A 19,995-nucleotide genomic window follows, 5' to 3' on the forward strand; every position below is an offset into this window, starting at 1 on the left:
CGGGTGTATGTAAAAATAATGAGGAAACGATGCCCGCTCAATGCACAAATCAAGCAAGAGTTGATACGGTAGCATATGTTGCTTTTTCTTCTTCGTTACCAAAAATAACTTCACCATGAACTGTTCATTAATCTAAAACTTGACACAAAAAGCAATGATAAAATAAATTGCCGTAAATGGTTTATCGATGATAATCATTGAAAACAAATTACCACAATGTGAAAAATAGAGGCTCGCCAAGGATAGGTACTTGTGTTTTATTTATTTCCCCGTTGAGGGGGAGCAGATTAGCGTAGTCAGTAGTTCTTTCCTCGCTTTGCACCAATGAGGCCCGGGTTTGAGTGCCGGCTTGGCCCAGGCTTCAATGAGTGTAATTTCAGTCCATACTCTGTCTGGCCGGTTTTCTCCGGGTACTCCGGTTTCCTCCTGACTCTAAAATTGGACTTTCTTTCTAACTCCGTAATGTGATACTGGTTGATAAAGGTTATGAATAAACGAATAGTTATTGGCACAAATAGCCTGAGTAGCTGAAAGCGTCAGTAATTAAAACAAAACAACAACTTCCCCGCTGAAACAAATTTCAAGTTAAGCTTGTTATTGGCTTGACAAAACTTAAATATTCACAGTAAGTATAATTATACACTTGTATAAATGTAGGGCCTACTTGTTGGGCCAGTGGTACTTTTTCTTTCTTTTTTGTCATGTGCAAGGGCGGATCGGGGCAAAGATTGGAACGATTTTTTTGAAAAACAAATAGAGGACGTATGAGAATTATTCGGTCTATTTTATTACCCTTCCTTTAATAGTGTTAGAGTCTCAACATGAAGCCTCATCCATCAGAAAGGTATGGTGGCCCAGAGGGACATCGCCAATCGTCAATATTGCCATCAATATTCACGACCAAAATTCACCACCCACTCTTCAGTCGCGCGAAATTATTGACGTCAATATTCGTGACCAGAAAGAGTCGTGAATTTGGTTGTAAATATTGACGGCAATATTGACGATTGGCGATGTCCCCCAGGGCCACCATAGAGAGGCAAGAAAGTTGCATGAAACAAATGGTTCCCCCCCCAACAAGTTTGGCCCCCCCAAAAAAAGTCATGTTCTGGATCCACCCGATCTGTAATGTGGACTGTTGATCATGCTCTGAGTGAACAGCGCCAGGGAACTGACAATATGCCAATTACAAGTTCAACTTATGGGTCACTTTCCGCATGATCTGATCTAAAGCTCATCCACCACCCACCACTGGATATTAGAGATCACTTCCTACATACAGGCCCATACTGTCTGGTGATAGTCCCTAATGAAAAGTGGCAACATTCAAGCCCATGCTGCATCCCAAGGTGGCTACCATCATCTCCTACTAAGGCGTGGTTAACAACAAGGAGTATAGCGAACATCAAAATGAAAGTATTTGGTAATTGGTTCAGAGAGGAAGAACAAGCTGGTGGAACGTCAGTCATAGAGTTTTCGAGGCTCAGGCTGGCACTAACCATGGAGGAAATGCTCTGGTCGAAGGATGACTCAAAACCAGAAATATTCATGAATGCACAGCAGGGACAATACCAAGGTTCTTGTTGGTTCATTTGGTAGTATTCATATAACTCATTTGAAACATCAGTACACGTAGTATATGCCCGCAAATCGCATCCATCACACTGCATGGCTACATCATTGTTCTTTAAACTAAAAAAGCGCCTAAAAATCATTACACATGGAAATTTACGCTTTCGACCACGTTTGTTGGGACCTGGGTTTAATTCTGTCGCCACTAAGCATATCTGTGAACAAGACAACAGCATGTAATACCTACGTTGGGAGTGTACATAATGGGCAACGTCCCGGACTAGATCGTCGCTTAGTCGGGCATGCGTACGACATACACAGTCTGAAGTCTAGGTCTAATTGCATCATACAATTCCGTACAAGCTTAAAGGAACATATATTCCTACCGCAGTTTCAGTGGTTTGTAACTATGTGGATACTCCCATTTTTTTTCATTGGCAAGTCTGGTAACAGGCAGCTATTGTCCAAGTAAAACATGAAATCCGGATGAAAGCAACATGGCGTCATGGGCAGATCAAACGACGACAAGATATCCCCGTTCTAAAACAAAATACAACATCAAAAAGGTGTTCCACAAGCTCACAAGGGACCAAAATTTACAATTTCCAATAAGAAGAGCTAGGATGTGCGAGTAAAAAGTGGGATAAAAATGGATAAAGGGATAAAAACTGAGTAAGCAGAGAGATTTTTTGGATCGCATCAGCTCTCGTTAGAGCGCCCTCTAACCCTCATGTGATCTCATCGATTTTGGACCCAGCTGATTACATTGTCCCTGCGGGAAGAATTCAGCGATAACATCATCCGTTACAGATAGCTCCCTGCATGCAGTTCTTTCGGCGCCAATGAGAACCAATAAAATATTTGGCTACGACAAGCGTATTTTAGTCATTCGCTTATATTGTTTATGGCGCCCTCAACGTAACACTAAAACCACATCGGTCGATTATTTTGCAACGTTTTCTGCGTAAACACAATGAAAACCTAACCTCCCTACCAAATCAGACTCGACGAAATGTTTCTAATCGTTGTTTTGAGGAACAACGGAAGGGACACCAATGTTCCCCTTTTGTTCATACTTTAACTTTTTTCGGAAGACCTCCCATATGTTTTGTACACGTTTTCCAACCGTGGACTCTTCGGCAACCGCGGACCCTATTGTCCCCTATTGTTATAGGTCCACGATTGAAGGCGTTTACACACTCACCCCCAATTACATATGTATACTTGTGCACACACAAGTGTGTATTTGCCCGCAACTGGGAACCCCCTATTTTTCCTCTTTTTTTGTACTTTAACTTTTTTAGAAGACCACCCATATGTTTTGTACACAGATGTCAATCGGGGACCCTCTGTCAATCGGGGACCTTATTGTCCTCTATTGTTCAGGGTCCCCAGTTGAATGCAGAAACAAACTCACTTACACATCTTTTCCTGGTTAGAACAAGGTGGAAGAGGTACACACGTGATATGTCGTTCTGATGTAAGGTTAATTAAGAGGTTATTTATATATCGCAAGTTGTCAATTTGTTTCATGAACAGCACGCCCAGAGTCACGTGGCGTCCACCTATCCCTCCTTCCCTTTCTTAAATTCCACGGCCGGGCAGTTGCTGATTTAAATCATCGCCTAGTCCCTTGTACAGATTTACGTCAATTATTACGATCATGTATGAATACTTAGGGTGTCGAATTAAACCGCGGGCTGAGGACCTAGTCATGTTTGACTATCTTGGCTGTCACGTGCACGATCGTTTACTAGTAATTGATATTTAGAGTTCATGTAAAGAAATTTAGTGTGTATATCGAGACACTCATTATAATTAAACAATGTCAAATTGTGTTCATTTTGAAGTTCATGACCTCACGCGAATTGTCCCTTGTGCATTGAGCACGTCAGTGGAAATTGTGTGACATTTTGGCTGATCTATCTTGGGGAAGGTGCAGGGTGCGCAACACCGTCCAATTTTCTGAAAACTCTAGGAGGTTGGAAAAATTCAATGCAATGTGGTAAAATATTAAGGGGCGAGTTAAGCCGCGTCCTTTTAAGGGTGAAAGTTCAAATTGAAAGGATACGAAGTCAGCACATCTTTCGTTTCTCGTACAACAATTTTATTACAACTTTTATGCATGTTGGCAAAAATACTCAAATGACGTTTTACATTGAAACCACCTTTACCCTTCGTGCTGAAAACAGAAACGAACAGGGACAAAATAACATCACAGGAACGCATGTCATAGTCACAGTGGTTATTTCGTCGGGAATTAACTGCTAATCAGATGTGCATCGATTTGGTTCTTTTGTCCCCTACGCAATATTAAACTGTCGATTTGCAACGGTAAGTTACCGTACGTTCTTACAAAAAGCACCATTACCTTAAAAAAGTTTTTATCCCCGCTTGAAACATCCTGTCTTTGTCTTTCGTGATAATGATGGTTTAATAAAATATCATTAACAAATATGAGTTCAATAACGCCTCTACCATCTGTTTAGCATTCAGTAAGTGCAATTTTAACTAATATGATTATGGGAAAGACATCGTGACACTCAGGGCGCGTTTAAGTGTTCATAAAAAGGATGTTTCTGATGTCATAACCGTGAATGGAACCAAAGGTCACAGCAAATAAGAACGCCGTGATCACCAAATACTATTAAACCAATGACCAACATCTGAAACAGTATTTTTTTTGGGCCACCGCCACATTGCACTCCATGGTAACATTTATGGACTGGCAGCCATGTTTGTTTTTTTAACGCTATTACTTTGATCTTTTTTTTTCATATGAAATATATATGACATGTACTTCTAGGGGTCGCTTACATAGTTACATTAATTGCACACATTTGAGTTGGAAGATGACTGATTTAGGACTATATTATGAAAAAAAAGCAGTGCTAAAATATTGTAACTTCTTTCCGTTGATATTTAATTAAAAATGAAAATAATATCTACCCTGGATGCGATTGCGTAGGAGATTCAAAGTGTGCCTCTCCAAATTGATGGTTGAATAATAGTACGAACCACCAATAAACGACATTGGTGTTCCTTTGTTCCAAGCTAAAGTACAACGCCGATGTTTTCCCATAAACTTAAAACAAAATAGAAATAATTCAGCAGAATACCATATTGTCTCAGTGATCACTAGTCACCACAAGTACGACGAATTATCATTACGGTGAATAGCACAGAGCTGAATATTTTGACATGTTTTGCCGGCACATGACACAAAGCGCGCAATCCATTGGTCAGATATTTGAATGAAGACATCTTTCGAGGCTTTGCTGTAACCACATCACACGACCAGTAACATTACGTGAATGTATAATGTACCTGCACGGTGTGAGACGACTGTTTCTAAACAGCAACGGAAATGTGGCTGTCATTTCCGAGAAATTCACAAAGCAACAATGGCATAAGTTTAAATCCCGTGTAAATACAACAGATTCAAACAAGGCATTATCAATAACAATGTACAATAGTTAACAGAGGTTTAAAAAATAATACATTGACATTATAATTGCAAAAGCTGTGCTTCAACAAAATAATGTGGAACTGTAAAATTCGTCGAATACGTTTCAAGAAACTTGAACTTTAAAACAAAATACAGAAGGAAAGTTTATCCAAGATCGCCAAAAAAGTAAACTCGCTTTCAGGATGCAACATTCTGCTGCAGTGAACAGTTTGCTAACTGTTGCTGAACAGTTTATTAGGTATTACCATTTTCAAGAGCGATCACGACTTTGTAAGAAAATACATTGTTGAGTAGTTGAGGTGTTTCCTGCAAAACTACCCACTGAACCTTCTCCAAGCACACACCATAAATAGCCTATACAGTTAATGCAAATCAAACAAAACACCTAAATATCTGTCAATTTAACGTCGCGTCACAGTCTCAACAGAATCACGTGGAAGTGCTGTTTTAATTACATCCTTTTGTCCGTTCAATGCACAGATATTTCCCTAGTCGGTGCAAACGTGTAAGATCAATCCGGCGAAGTCGTTTGTCCGTTTTCCGGCGCGGCCTACACGGGCATCTGCCGGCCGATGTGCAGCTGAAATCGAACCCTTTCTAACCGCCCGAACTGCAGGCACATCGCATTGTGTATTCAAGGGGTCACTGTTCAGTCTTGTCTGGGTCAGTTTTCGAGGGAAATCGATGATTTGGTGCGATGTGAGAGGTGTTCTAGAGGCAAGACGTGTTGTCGAGTTGGCCTATACAGGACGATGCCAACAGCTGCTCTTTTGCCCTTTTGCCAAACTCTTTGTGCAAAGTTCAGGGGCAACCCAATGTACAAGCCAAGGGATGCAAGTTCTTGCTCGAAAGGTATTTTTGAGTTGAAACTTCTCAAAAGTAAAACTTATATGCCATACTGTCGTGCCAGAATGTGTGACGGACTATTGTCACGTCCTCAAAGTCGTCTTCGTCGAGTGTCAGGTTTTTATTTTCAAATCGTCTTTGTTGAACAAAAATAAAGACTCTGGTTATAATAAAACTGGTCAGGTTTACAAAGCAAACTTTTTAAGGTAAAAAACATCATAACTTCTTTCGTGATTCAGTCCCTATTATGCAACTCGCAACACCAATGACCATCGCTGTCACTGTATACAGCAGGCGATTTTCCGTAGTTTCTTCTGAATACTGCTCCTGTCATCGTCGTCGTCGTCGTCGTCTTCATCCTGACTGTTACGGTGCACCTTGGACCTCAGCTGAAGGAGATCACTCCGCACGCTCGGTCGCCTTGCGTGAGGCGACACCATTCCGCAGGCCTCGCTTAGGCGCCTGCGGAGGGCCAGCTTGCCGTTGCTGCTCGGCTTGAGAGCGGGGCTGCTACTGGCGCTGATCTTGCGGTGGAGGGACGGACTCATCTCGCTGGGCATTTTGGCATTCTCGAACAGCGCCTTGAACAGTACATCGATGTTGTAGCACCTCTTGGCGGAGGTCTCCACGAAGGTGCACTTTTTGGAGGACTCGAAGGCCCGCCGAGCGTCCTCAGTGTTCACCTGGCGACTGGTCTCCCGATCGCACTTGTTGCCCGCGATCACCATCGGAACGGATTTGGCACCGTTGCCGCATTTCGTCTCCAGGATTTGTTTGCGCAGGCGAATCACCTCGCCGAATGAATCCTTGTTGTCAATGCTGAAAACTAGGATGAACACATCTCCTGGATAAACAGAAAAGAAACAGTTGAGTGGACAGTTATAACTGTACAAGCGAAAGTTTGACTCTCACTGAAAGAGACCAGACAGGCAAATGTTCCGGAAGATTATCTGCATTATCGGCGAACAGTGCAGGACAATTATATTCGATATTAGTAGGCATATTGGGTTTGTCGAGAATGGCATATCTATATTAAATTGAAGACTGACATGAAATTGTGATATGGACTTGCAAGTTCCGCTGTTTCCAGTTGCACATAATTGTTTTGCCAATGCAGGATTCACAAATCCAGTGCAACCGAAGAGGAAATTAATGAAACGTAATGAAACCCTATACAATGGAAATAATCAAATAGGCATAACACCAGCATCGCTATTAACATAGAAGACCAGAGCTAGCTAAGATAAAACTGATTTCTAACAATTATGGGATAAAAAGCCTAACTCCGCCGAAATTCATCTCATGCACGCGGTATAGAAGCCTCCCGACAGGCAGGGCCAGTAAGAAGAAGTAGGCCGGTTTGAGGCTTGTAATATTCAACGGAACAAAACGCCACCGCCGTGTCATTTCGCCTACTGTGCCTCCAGGCCCTGAGAAAGGACATTACGCTCGCACCAGGCCGTGTTTTATATCGCTCAACCTATCGACAGCGGGATATCGGTTCGCGTATAGTTTGATGAATGCCCTGACGAAAACAAGATTACTTTGAAAGCAGACTTGGTGAGAGGCATCTGAATGGTAGTTTGACAGAATTAAAGGGTGACTCATGATGTGAATTTCATTGGGGACCGTGTTTACACCAACCATCTCGCATCTCTTTGGATTACTTTCAATGAAAGGGGAGGAAAAAAATCATAGGACATACAGCTTTTTAAAGGTATCTCGCAGTATCCACTAAAATGTTGGTAATAAGTTAATTAGGTATAAAAAAATCTCGTCAGACAAAATGAGGATATGATCAACCGTTCATCAGTTCGAAGTCTGTAATATTTTAGGAATGCTGGTACAGATGTTCGTAGGTAAACGTAGCATCGAAAAAAGTTGTAAATTCGCATGTCCTCCATACAATTTGGGGAATAAGTTGCCGCCATATTACTGAGTCACAAAATAATCCAGCACTCTGCACAATAGAACACATACGTGATCTAAATGATCTTAAAGCGTTTCATCAACATTTTATTAAAGCATCAAACTTCCGTCGCTTCCTTCCCGAAAATCAACCGATTCCCATGACAATAGCCCGAGAAAGAAACAAAATGTGACTTCCCGTAATAGTGAGAGGGTTTCCCGGCAAACAACGCACTTCATCGTTCAACGAACGCAGATCGAAACTCTCAATAGAGGCATTAAGTGGTATGGCCTCTTGGGGGCAGCACACACAGAATACTTGGTGTTAGGTTCCTTTAGTCCTTCGGACGCCTCAAAGTGCTGCATCACAGCCTACGGAAGAGCGACGACCCCGTCAAAAGGAAAAGAAAATATTTGACAGTTGCGGGGAATATGCACAATGCCGTAAAATGAGACGACCCACTTATCTGTTCTTCGGCGGTGAGCTGGGAATATCCTGGTGACGGCAAGGCTTTGGTTGATGACAAGGTTAGCTTTGGTGGCCCGGAAGGTACAGCAAACTCCGTCCATGGTTTCAGGAAATTCATACACAAATTTGCGAAAGTCATACATCCGTTTGTATGACTTTCTGTTACAAGCGTCTGTTAGAAGGAGAGGGTTTGGGTGGTATATTTGAAACCCCTCGACCCAAACTGAAGACGATTTTGTTAGAGTCCAAGGGCACTCTGCTCTGAGGGGTTGGGGCTTTGGGAAAATAGAGGTAATATTTTGAAATTAATCCCATAAATATGTACAGGCTATGGGTGGCTAAAGCGACAAGCTCTGATATTCCGTCCATGCATCGTCGTGTGAGATCAAAGCAGATCACTATGACTCATTGAGTGATCATTGAGAGTTCAGGCCTTAGCCGTCGTTGGGGCACGAGTTATTTTTTCACCAGTAGCTGACTATTATTCTTTGACCCATAAATCTTCTCTCAATTTGGAAGGCTATGCCATGTGATGAACGGATGCAACCAATCAGATTAAATTGAAGCTTGTCACACACAACACGATCAATCAACTGAAATGCACGGAGGCAACAACGCAGACATTTCGAAAATGAGAGCAATAATTTCTAGTTCGTGAAATTGACGATCGAATCTGCAGTCGCTACCAACGAGGGAAGTTGCGCATGCCTCGGTACGCAGTCAGCTCCATTCGATTTGCGGGTAATACATTAAAACTGCTGTAATTTCCGGTGATTTGTCAAGGGATTCTCAACAATGCAATCTTCCTTTAAAAGTCCGGGCTCAGTTTTTTCAAGGTTGCTTCCGCATCTAATCGGAAGAACGCAATCATCGATGCGTCTTAATCAGGACTAGAGTGAGTCGAGATGTCTTCTAGCCTCGGGTGTAATTGAATTGTACTTCGGACGTTACCATCGATGTATAGACAAATTTTTCTCGCTTTGGCAACAGGAAATCTCGGACATAAATTGCAGGACAGTTTCTGTTAGCCCTGTTATGGAATTAGAATGTACTTTTAATTAGACCAAAAAGTTTTTAACCACTGGTAAGCAAGAACTCGGTTCCCAAACAAGACAGAAATAATATTACATTAAAAATACTGGCGGAAAAGACCGTAGGTATCAGCAGTTTTTACAGGTTGTGGCTAAAAGTTACACCTAGGATTGGAACCCAATTTTAATCAGTAAACGTAGCACAGACAGGCGGTTCAGGTGCCTTACTGAATTTATAAAGGCCAGCAGTGTGGGTAGCAAAATGAAAGAATTTCAATGGAATAATGCAACGACGTTGAGGCAACTCCCGCACGGGCCCACTGGGGAAATTGAATTAACCATTTCGCAGTACATGCCGTTGTGGTAAATTCCCTCCCTCGCCCACCCCAAAAGAGCAAGTCTTGCAAAACATTTAACATCCGTTTCTTAAACTCAAGAAATTAATTCTTACTCTCCTGCAAGTATAGTGGATCGCCAATTACAGCCTCAGACTCAATAAAAGGTCGACTGGCTCACAGACGTTGGTCGTTTTTTCCCTCGAGTTCCCCCCGACTCATTGCAACGAATTATGTTGCTACAAAAGATATTCCTTTATACGAGTCACGTTCGTGATAATCATGTTATTATTCCCAAGGGCCCCATTAACTGTGCATTTTCAACTTTTGTTCCTCTGCCCAGCCGACCGCGGTTGATTACCTATTCATACAAGCCCTGAGCCATCCAGGATTTGATTGGCGCCAACGCACGAAGGAGAGACGCTCGGAGTAGGCGCGACACAGAAAGAAACATCCTCAACATTCTTCCGGAATTAAAAACCAAGGCTTTTTGGTGTCCCTGGCAGGGCCCATCCCATCGCTGATTGAACTCGAATAAACCTTCCAGAAAGCTACAGTAATAACCTTGCCCGCCAAATGAACGAGTACGCACAGCCTCCGGCCATGCATGATTATTCATGAAGATATCCAGGCTTTCAAGTATTCACCAGAAACTGACAACAATTCCTCTGTTTTGCGTGGCGCTTTTTGATACTTTAAATTCTGGTAGAAAGTGGTTATTTGTTTCATTGGGAAAAAGTGGGAAATTTAGGGAAAGTTTATGGAAAGGACAAGATATTGTAATCTAGAACACAAAATTAGATTATAGCAAACAACTTTTTGATTAAATGGTAGATTTCGTCATCGTGAAAGTAGTAATCTTTTTAGGCTATAACTTCATATGGAAAGCATGTGTAGAGATAATCTAAAACGAAATAAATGCAAGAAGATTACCAAGAAACCTGTTTAGAACATTCACAGAGTGTAGTCAAGGCCTTCAATTCTGCAGAAGGCGTATGGGCTCAAAGGAAACAATTGGCTTAGTGTAAAATAATGACAAAGATATAAGCAACACAAGTTACAGCTATTCTTAAGACGTACAATGTAGTTTCAACCGTATGCTGTAATCGAAACCTGCCCACCGATGAATGAAAAATTCTACGAGTGTATCATGTAGCCTACATGCTAAACTAACAATGGATCGATGCAAACTCGGTGACCCATCGGGCTGGCTTTCTGCAGGTTCCAGTGAGAATGCCTTATGTGTTACGTGCCTGCGTCCGCGGTCTAGCGCGAGCTTAATATGGGCTTATCGATTTCTCACCGTTGATTGTATGGCTTGATATTGTGGCATATTCACCCGAACACGCTCCATGCTCTTGCAGCCTGCGATAGCAAATAGACCTCCACTATGGGCGCCACATAAGTGAAATTATGCTCTCCTGGATCTATAGCCTCAAATGATATCATATGCTGTACACTCTGACCCTCGTGGGTGAGACTGAACTAGAATCTGGAGTTGCATTTACTTACAATTCTTACAATTCCTTACAATTACTTACAATTCTTACAGAGCTACAGATATCTCACCAAGTTACTCGCATGTGGTGAGTTGGTGAGGAACAAATTGCTGTTAGAAAAATTAATTCGTAAAGGGGAAGCTGCGATCGATTTGTTTTAATACAAACTTTCAAAATGAACCTTGCATTCATCTTTTGTTTCACTGCTATAAAGGGTATTTTACTGCCTTTTTAGTTTTCCTGCTGAGTATTTTCATATTCCTGAGCAAAACAGTGAGTTCCCGGAAGAAAGCCTTAGCATTACATTGGCTTGTACGCAAAAGGTCATGCATATTTTGTAGATATTGCTTAACTAAATTTTCTCTATGCTGATTCATTGTTCTTTATGTGCATAGCAGTAATAAAACGTCAATACCTTTCTCAGAATAGTTTTCAGAGAGTGGGTCAATAACTGGAACCAGACTACAGAAGCATGTGCATGTCCATTGGCTTATATCTTCACCAGTGTGTTTTTGTACAGCGATGGATATAGTTTTGTATAGATGTGTTGCTGTCCCCGTGTCACTGACGGAGAATTGCCACAACGACCACAGAGCTGTGAAAGACAAATTTGTTTTTGTTCCGACCAATCCGTATCCAAATTTTGGCATCATGCTTTGCGATGCAATAGCTATATATTACCTGTGGCGAATTTTATACGTTTTCACGGACCACTATTTTCGGCGCTCTTGGTCCGTTTGCATTTGAGGACGCAGCCTGCATGACGTCACACGACGATTTGGGATTTAACGGATACTTTGAGTGCACAAGAGGAAGCAATAGATAATTAGTTGGTCAATGTTTTACCAGGACGATCTTTTAGCTTTCTCTTTGTTTTTGGTTGAACTGTGATTTGCTTTGAGTAACTGCTTACTCCCGGGGCCCAATACGAAAATGTCGGAAGAGTATCTGTGCGTATGCTAAATCGAAATTAATACCATACTGGATCGACGGGTTTGGTTCAAAACACATGGACCCCATTATGACAATTTATGAGCCGGAAGCTGTTATTATGCAAACATCGTGACTCAGTCCAGCAATAGTTATGCTGTATTTCCACCAGCCAGAGATCGGTATGTCGGCATACGGTATCAGATGAGGAAATTTTTCATTGTACGGTAAATTACACGCACAAGTGCTTTCGTATACTTCAAGACAAAATGACCCTGCATAATGACAGCGTTTCTGCACCACAATCACCATTGCAGGTACTGCGTCCACTCTCGTATCTATGAGTAATCTCGGACTGCAGAAACTAAGATACCTCAGTGCTTGTTATGAATACTCTGTTGGCTTGGTAACAGGCAGCTAGCCATGTTCTAAAGAGAAGCACCGGAGGCATACTTTTCCGCTCCCTCCAGTTCCTTTATCCAATGTGTGTCGTCTTCGTTTTGCCAGTGGAGAGGTACTTTGTATGTCCCAACCGACCAGGCCCTGAGAAAATTGAGCCTCTCTCCCGGCTCCAAACGAGAAGGGAGCAAATGGGCGGACGATTTCAAGATGGCCTTTCAAGCCGTAGAAGCTGATCGGAGAACATGTGGAGGGCTCGTAAGCGGAGGTCGTTTGACTGCCAAATCGCTGTTAGCAAACCTTCCTAATAGTTTCTGAAATGCAGACGTGTACACCTCCATGCATCAGTCCTTCTGAGTGGTATGCCATGGCGAGGAAGTTTTACAACCGAAGTCGTAAAACGACGCATCATTTTGGACGCGAAGATTGATGGCGGTGGATCATTTGGAAGACCGGAAAGACTCAAAACTTTGATTGAGACCATTTGGGCAGGATCACGTGATTCCAGCCACTTCAAAATGTTTTCATAAAATTACCCTCTCTCTTTGTTTTTGAAAATTTCTGCCCCTGTTGTTTGTTACACTGTCCATCCAATGGTATATATGTACAGTACATAACTACATAAAAAGAATTATAAATCCCAGTGTTGTAGGGCAAAAAAGTTAATATGAAATTAATCGTTGACACAACACACAAATAAACGACAATATTTCTTGACCGTACAACGTCGATATTGAACCAGCGTTGCACATTTTTCTTCCTGTTGTCAAAATTTGTGCAATACTGCACCACACCTGACGCTGTTGTGGCATATACAGCGCGCCAACAACTATAATTATACTAAATTCCGTTAGTCGGTGCAGGAGCAGAAAAAAATGTAATTGTTCGACCCAGACAAATTGATTGACCAACGTCTAGGCAGAAAAAAATTCTTTAGTTTATTCAGCCTCCAGATTTTTGACGGACTAGCGTCAGCAGTTGGTCCTTTGATATGATTCTATTCCGATTTCTTGTTTTTTGCTAGAAAGTCACAAGACTTGAATGGAAAATGCAAGGCATTAACATTTCAGGTTAAACTCTGTACGAGATGCCAAGTACGTGAAGGCGATGTGGATGCTAAACACTAAAGTCTGTAATTTGCTCAATACAAATGGTTGATGATGAAACATTCGTAATGTTGCACTGCTGAACGGTTTAGTAAATACCCCCCCCGCCACCTTGACGCTGATATATCCATTCTCACCCCACGTATCTTTCTTGAAACAGCGCAGTGACGATTCGGGATCGAAGTCTGTTGCGGAGTAAATCGAGCTGAAAATAGAACAGAGCGCGTGGTACATTCCGGTCAATGTTTGAAGTTCTGTTTTTCCAATCCGGTCTGTCGCCTGCCGCGACAGTCGACCACTCGGCTTGAATTCAAAAATGTGATCAGGATTGACTTGAAAGACACTTGTCACGTTGATATCGAAATGGAAGAAGGCTCTGGCTTTTGGGCTAACACATGGAGACTTGGTTGAAACCTCTTTCGAGCCGCAAAGATTTCCAGTTTTTCCACAATCCCTCTCACCAAAAAGCCTCCAAAACAACATATAAGCATTTGTTTGAAGACGACTGCGCAAACGTTGTTATGACAAAATTTTGTAATAACAACACGCCGTGGCTGTCCTTTGATGTAAATTGAGCGGGAACATTTTGTGTGGGGAGACTGGTACCCCATGGGAGAGAAGTGAACTAAATTATTACTAGGAAAATTACTCTTGACGACAGAAACGGGTTAATAATTGAACCGGTCAAGGTGTCAGACCATGATGGACACAGATGTCTGGTTGACCTAATGACGTCACATTCTTCATGGACACAACTGAAACGTATTTCTTGTTTTGCTTTGTTTGGGCATTGATGTGTTTCTCACATGACTCTTGCATCAGTCCAGTGCGTGGACATTAGTTCATCCATTATTCACGTCCTCTCGAATTTGATGGCCTTTGGTGTTCGTCCAAAGTGAGTAAGATACAGAAGATGGAACTCATCATTTACGCGGTGCACTTTTCATGTTTTAATGTGAAAAACGTACTGTAATTGTCGCCGTTAAATCAGCCATGTGTGATGCAATAACCTGCACTGATCGATATCTTGCTGTGATTTCCCAACAAGTCATCTGCAAGAATTCGTTTTCGTGCGTGCATTGGTAGAACCTGAAAATAAGGTGTAAAAATGCCAAGAATGATTGTAATAATGAAAACAAGCTCAGGGCCCATAGTTCAATTATTACAAAGAGGTGGATTTACAAAAATATTTCAATATCCGTCTACATTTAAAAAAAAGCCATTTGCAGTTATGTGGTGGTGCTTTATTCGTATCGTAATTCCCCGTATTTCCTTCTTTATCAAATTAGAATTAATTAACCATAGGGACCTGGTTAATATCAAATTTAAAAAGTTCTTTCCGTTGACGCATTATTTCGCGACTCAAAAGATTCCATGAAGTTCCATTTAATGGCTAGGAGACATATATCGTTCATTAAAAGCCAATTATCGAGGGTGCACTGCAAAAACTGCGGTGTGAATTTAATACCTCCGATATTATCAGAGGACTACACCAACACTTTTCACTAGTGTTAAAAAATGTGGTGTTATTCGGTGTTACTTTTAACGTCGTCCAGTGCATTGTAACACTTATTGGTGTGCAAAATAACACCAGTGGTGTTAAAGTAACACCGTACGGTGTGGTCATTTGATAACACTAAAAGGTGTTGATCTAACACCACAGTTTTTGCAGTGTGGCCGCCACTCTGATACATCTGGTTCTTCGTCTCCGAGGCAACACACTTCAGGCGCATTTCTCAGTTGTTGTGGCCCCCGGTGTAGCCACCGGGGGCAATAGTTCAGGCTCACGACTTCTATAGGCCTACACAGCAACGCTCGAGCCCCCGTTCAAATGAGGTTGGCGGTCCAACTGTTATTAGTGATCCAAGCACCAGGGGCTATAGGATGGAAGTTAGGCACAGAATAGAATTATCTGAGCGGCATTTTTCTGCTGGTAATTTCGAATCTTAATTTAATTGGCCATACTGACGTCGTCTGCAAACAGAAGGCCGGCCGCCATTTGGGCGGGCAGGCTCGTCCACTGACCTTTAATTTGCAACCCAATGTCACGTTCGCCGAGTTATAGAAGAATTGTAGCCTAAATACGCTAGAATAGCAAAGACTTGAATTCGATACATAAAAGACAGAGAGGCATAAAACGGCGAGAAACCTAGACTGGCAAAGGTTTAGGTTCAGACCAGTGTATCCAAAGTGATACTTTATCGTAAAACGTGTTGATTACTAAAGTCAAAAGTGAGCACAGTTTGATGATCCTCTAAACGTCTATGGTGAAAAAAAGAAACTCTGTCTGACTTATTAGAATTAATAACAGGAGAGATGGTCGTAAAGCAGTATAGATGTCAGTTGGAAAATGTTTTTTGTGGCGCTCAAACAAGTCTGCATACAACACAGGGCACGCTGTGCACAGCCACCGAGAGTCGTTTGATGTCTTTCAGCGATGTCGAATTTTGTCCCCCACTGGCCTCGCCCGTGGCTTCACAGATCAATGGACGAGCGCCGGCTAATGAAATACACGCTCGATGGTTGTTCCCGTCCCCGCTAATCAACGCCGATTCCTGTCGGTAAGAGCACTCTTTCCCCTGCGTGCATTTTGTTTTAATCCCCAGTGGTTGGAAGATCCAGGGTGGGTCCTCGCCGATGTTTAAGTTAGTCAAGATGAAAAGTGTGCCATCAATCATATTGTTTGACCAATGAGAAGGTACTTTAATGCCGGCAATATTACAAAACATCATCCTATCACCATATCCACACCAGGAAACACCATGCTTCACCACGAAGTCGTGTTTTGCTATACCACTGAGGAGAGGGCACTGCAATATAGCACTCGCCCACATAAGCGAGGACAATACATCCAGGACAATAGACTAACCTCCGAGGACAGTGAAACATATGATTTGGTTCCCTTTGTATTCTGTCCTCTAAGGCAAAATAAGAAAGGCATAGTAAGAGTATGCATTGTGCCATCATTTCAGGTCTTGAAAACTTCAAGGGCAAAACTTAATACAGTTTCGATGAGTTTTGATCGCGCAAATTTAATACTGGAAGTATTCACAGAGTTGGGATGAGAAGAAATTACAGATTTCAACGATGGTCATACATTTTCACTGCGCAGTTCACGACCGAAAACACTGTCATAACTGCGGTGTTCTAAATAGGCCTAAGCCGGCAAAAACGGGGTTCCCTGAAAAAATCTTCTGCACATAAAGCATTTTTTGGAGTTAAAAGTTTCCTCTTCTCTCAATCAACCCAATAAACATCTCATTTTGCATGACTATACTGTAAACAGACCGTAGTGGATAAGGCTTACAGACCTAGCAGCCGGGAGGATTCTTAGTCACTGACAGTTTGACGTTGCCATGGAAATACGAGAAGACACAGTCCCATTACTTAACTGACACTAGTGATACGTGCCCGCCATCTCGTGTTTGCTTTTTTTGTGGAATCGAACCTCACAAGTAAATAATTCGTGCATAGCCCATCCGACGAACATTTTGAATGGATACCGGCATCCTAACCGACTGTGAGAGCATACTTAGCTTTTCGAGGGAAAAATCGCAAACATTTTGTCTCCTCTACCAAAGTAATCCGCAACGCTGTTCATGTTGAATACAAGGTCAAACAGTGTATTTCAGCGTCCTCCAGACAATTCTACTTCTAAAAACGTCGCGAATCTTATGTAAAAATACAACAAAGATACAAAGAAAACTCAAGTACAAAGACACCAAGTAACAAAATAACTAACGTTAATTTCTGACACTGTATGTCGCTATTGCCATTCAGTGCGCTTAATTGGAAGTGCACTGAACTAGTATTACATGTACATACGGAAAAAAACACAACTAGAAACAAGTAAAATGTAGAGCACACACCTGTTAATATGGACAACTTCTTGATAGCTGGAAATGGATTGTTCCCAGACGTGTCCAGAATGTCTAGTTGATACACGTGCCCTTTAATTTTGTAGATTTTTCTATGGAAGTCCTCGATGGTCGGCGTGTACTGGTCGTCAAATTTGCCGTTCAGGAATCGGCTAACGATGGCTGTCTTGCCCACTTTGGGTGAGCCGACCACCACCAGGCGGTAGCAGTTTTCCTGTGGGGCTGAGACCTCCGAGTCCGGTGTGGAAGCCTTCGATGCCATGGCCATGGCGTGGGCTGGCATTTGTCTTCCCTCGGAGAGGGGAGAACAGTCTTGGTCGAGCAAAAACCGACCCAAGGACTCCAGGAGTCTTCTCTGGCTCTACCGATGGCCCTATAACCGAGTTCGCTGGATATCAAGTGTGCGGAGCACACGGACCTGACAACGATCCGGCTTGGGATTAATCCAAAATGGCCTGAAATCAAGACGCGTCCGCGGCGTAGATGAACGCCACGCTGCGTTCTGCCGGAGGAACAACAGGCTCCTAGTGATGAGAATGTGATGCGAACAAGGGGATGCTTTTCAAAGACCAGCCGGCTGAAGTGTCAGATGATAACAACAGACGACAGGTCACCATGCATAAGGTGGAGAAAATGTCCGAAATTGTAATCAAAGATGAGACTCTTCAATCGGTACACTGTAAAAGAGCTGTCTTTACTTTTGTACGCTGAAAACGATAAACAGAAACCGTATTATTTGGCAATTTGGTCAGTGGCGGTGGTTTCCTCAGACAAAAACTACTGCAGAACTATCGAGAGTAGTAGGCTATTCACACATGCACTATCGCACCTCAGTAGCAGCCAATTAACTGCAGAAAGCGAAACGATGCGCCGTCGGCACAGAAATTGCTAAGGTAATGATGTATGCCGCGCCGAGCGACAGTTTTCAAAGGAAAATTATTTTCCACTATCAGTGACTCACCATCAGTGCGACTGCATTAGAACATCTCCTGGCGGTAACTGCATCCCGCGTGCCAGCGAATAAAAACGCAGCCTGCACTTCTCCAATCCCATTGGTCCACGCTGGACACCACACTCTGGTCACTGCAAACAAGGAGGGCGCCGTTCCCTCCGATAGCATCCTGCGTGGATGAACTCGGCGGCAGGTCTAGTGCCTGCTACACAGATCTAACAGACACACACATGACCCCTTTTTTGTCAGTCACGTACAGACCGTCGATTTTCAATTACCTTCTCTGCTGCACCGCTGATAAATTAAATGCTTTCCTTTACACTGAGCAGGCTGTAAGCTCCAGAGCCCCTTCCCTCAGAATTTGCCGAGATACCGACAATGATCCTGAGTGTTTCGAAGGTTCTCGTCCCAGCAACACAGAACGGGAAAAAGGGCAGATCTCGGCCACTTTATCTTACGCTCTTTCCAAAAATCGTTTCAGCCGTGACGTTTAAGAACCCAGGGTGAGAAACGTGACTGGCATGATGCTGTGAAGGTCCCTACACAATTCCAGATGATTATCAGCACACATTATTACGGCAATGTGTCCCAGGCTGGTTCTGTTTGCGGACGTGAATTATGGGTCTGCAAGGTTTTAGCATTAAGAATACACCGCATAACTAACACACAAATGAGGACGATGACTGACGGAGTGGCTAGAGCATCCGAGAGGACATGTTCTGGGTCTTTTGTTACACTGCGAATCATGTCGAATAATGTAAGTGTGAGCAGCGATTATCCAGTTTTTGGTGTGTGTGTGGGGGGTAAATTTGGAAAGCGAACGCGGCTTCGGGCTCAATCAACATGATGCTGTGGAGAAAAAAACCAACAGCCTTACAGTCCCGACCGCCTTCCTTTTATTTGCTGGTGTTATTTTCTTTGAGATTTGGTGCTAATATTTGATAAATATACCGATTTCTTTCTTTTATACTCCCCTATGAAATATTTTTGTAAAACAAATTCGTCCGGGGTCTGGTTCCCCCAGCCCCCCCCCCCCCCCGCTAGATATGCCACTGACTGTGAAGCGGGAACCATTACAATGTATCATGAGCCAGCTGCATAGAGCTGCAATTAGTATTCGCTATTCACAAAAAATACACCAAAAACAGGTAGCCAACCAAACAGTCCTTTGCAATCTAACTGCTTGTAATTGCTTTTCAGTTTTCTTTCCCAGCACAAGAAATCGCCCAGCACTATATTTAGGTAACCTGCTGCATGAAATTAGATCCTGGTCGGTGAAGAACATTGCCTGTGGCTTTTCATTTACACACTCTAAATCCACTGCAAAACAACGATGCAAAACGTGCAGAGCTGCGCTATTCCAAATACACAGAACCGCTAGATTGCCCCTTAATAATTATACTCTATCCACACACAGTTCACTGGAAGACTGAGGACTGCAAATAAGACATTAGAATTGACAGTGACGAGTCGATTCCCGAAATTAGGGGCAGTAACAGAGACAAAACATTCAGAGGAAGGACGCAGTTGCCTAGAGCCGCTAGTATCGTGGGAAACAAATTAGAGTTCCCTGAATTTGTCAAACCTGGCGAAGTACTCAT

General features: G+C 42.7%; 1 protein-coding gene across 1 annotated transcript; it reads right to left on the bottom strand.

Moving 5' to 3' along the window:
• Positions 1-3,657: 3,657 nt before the first annotated feature.
• LOC110980355 (GTP-binding protein Rhes-like) lies at positions 3,658-18,752 on the bottom strand. Its single transcript, XM_022236963.2, has 2 exons — positions 17,434-18,752; positions 3,658-6,731 (listed from the first exon to the last, which is right to left on the bottom strand). The coding sequence occupies exons 1-2, from the start codon at positions 17,723-17,725 to the stop codon at positions 6,166-6,168; spliced, it is 858 nt and encodes a 285-aa protein (XP_022092655.1). The 5' UTR covers positions 17,726-18,752; the 3' UTR covers positions 3,658-6,165.
• Positions 18,753-19,995: the final 1,243 nt, after the last annotated feature.

The sequence above is a fragment of the Acanthaster planci genome, linkage group LG07 (assembly GCF_054643075.1).
Source record: "Acanthaster planci isolate LZ-2023a linkage group LG07, COTS_SCS, whole genome shotgun sequence".
NCBI lineage: Eukaryota > Metazoa > Echinodermata > Asteroidea > Valvatida > Acanthasteridae > Acanthaster > Acanthaster planci.

Coding starts and splice junctions, on each gene's coding strand:
- LOC110980355 (XM_022236963.2), bottom strand. CDS start 17,725: ATGCCAGCCCACGCCATGGCCATGGCATCGAAGGCTTCCACACCGGAC. Junction 6,732..17,433: donor GAAGTTGTCCATATTAACAG/GTGTGTGCTCTA, acceptor CTGTTTATCCAG/GAGATGTGTTCATCCTAGTT.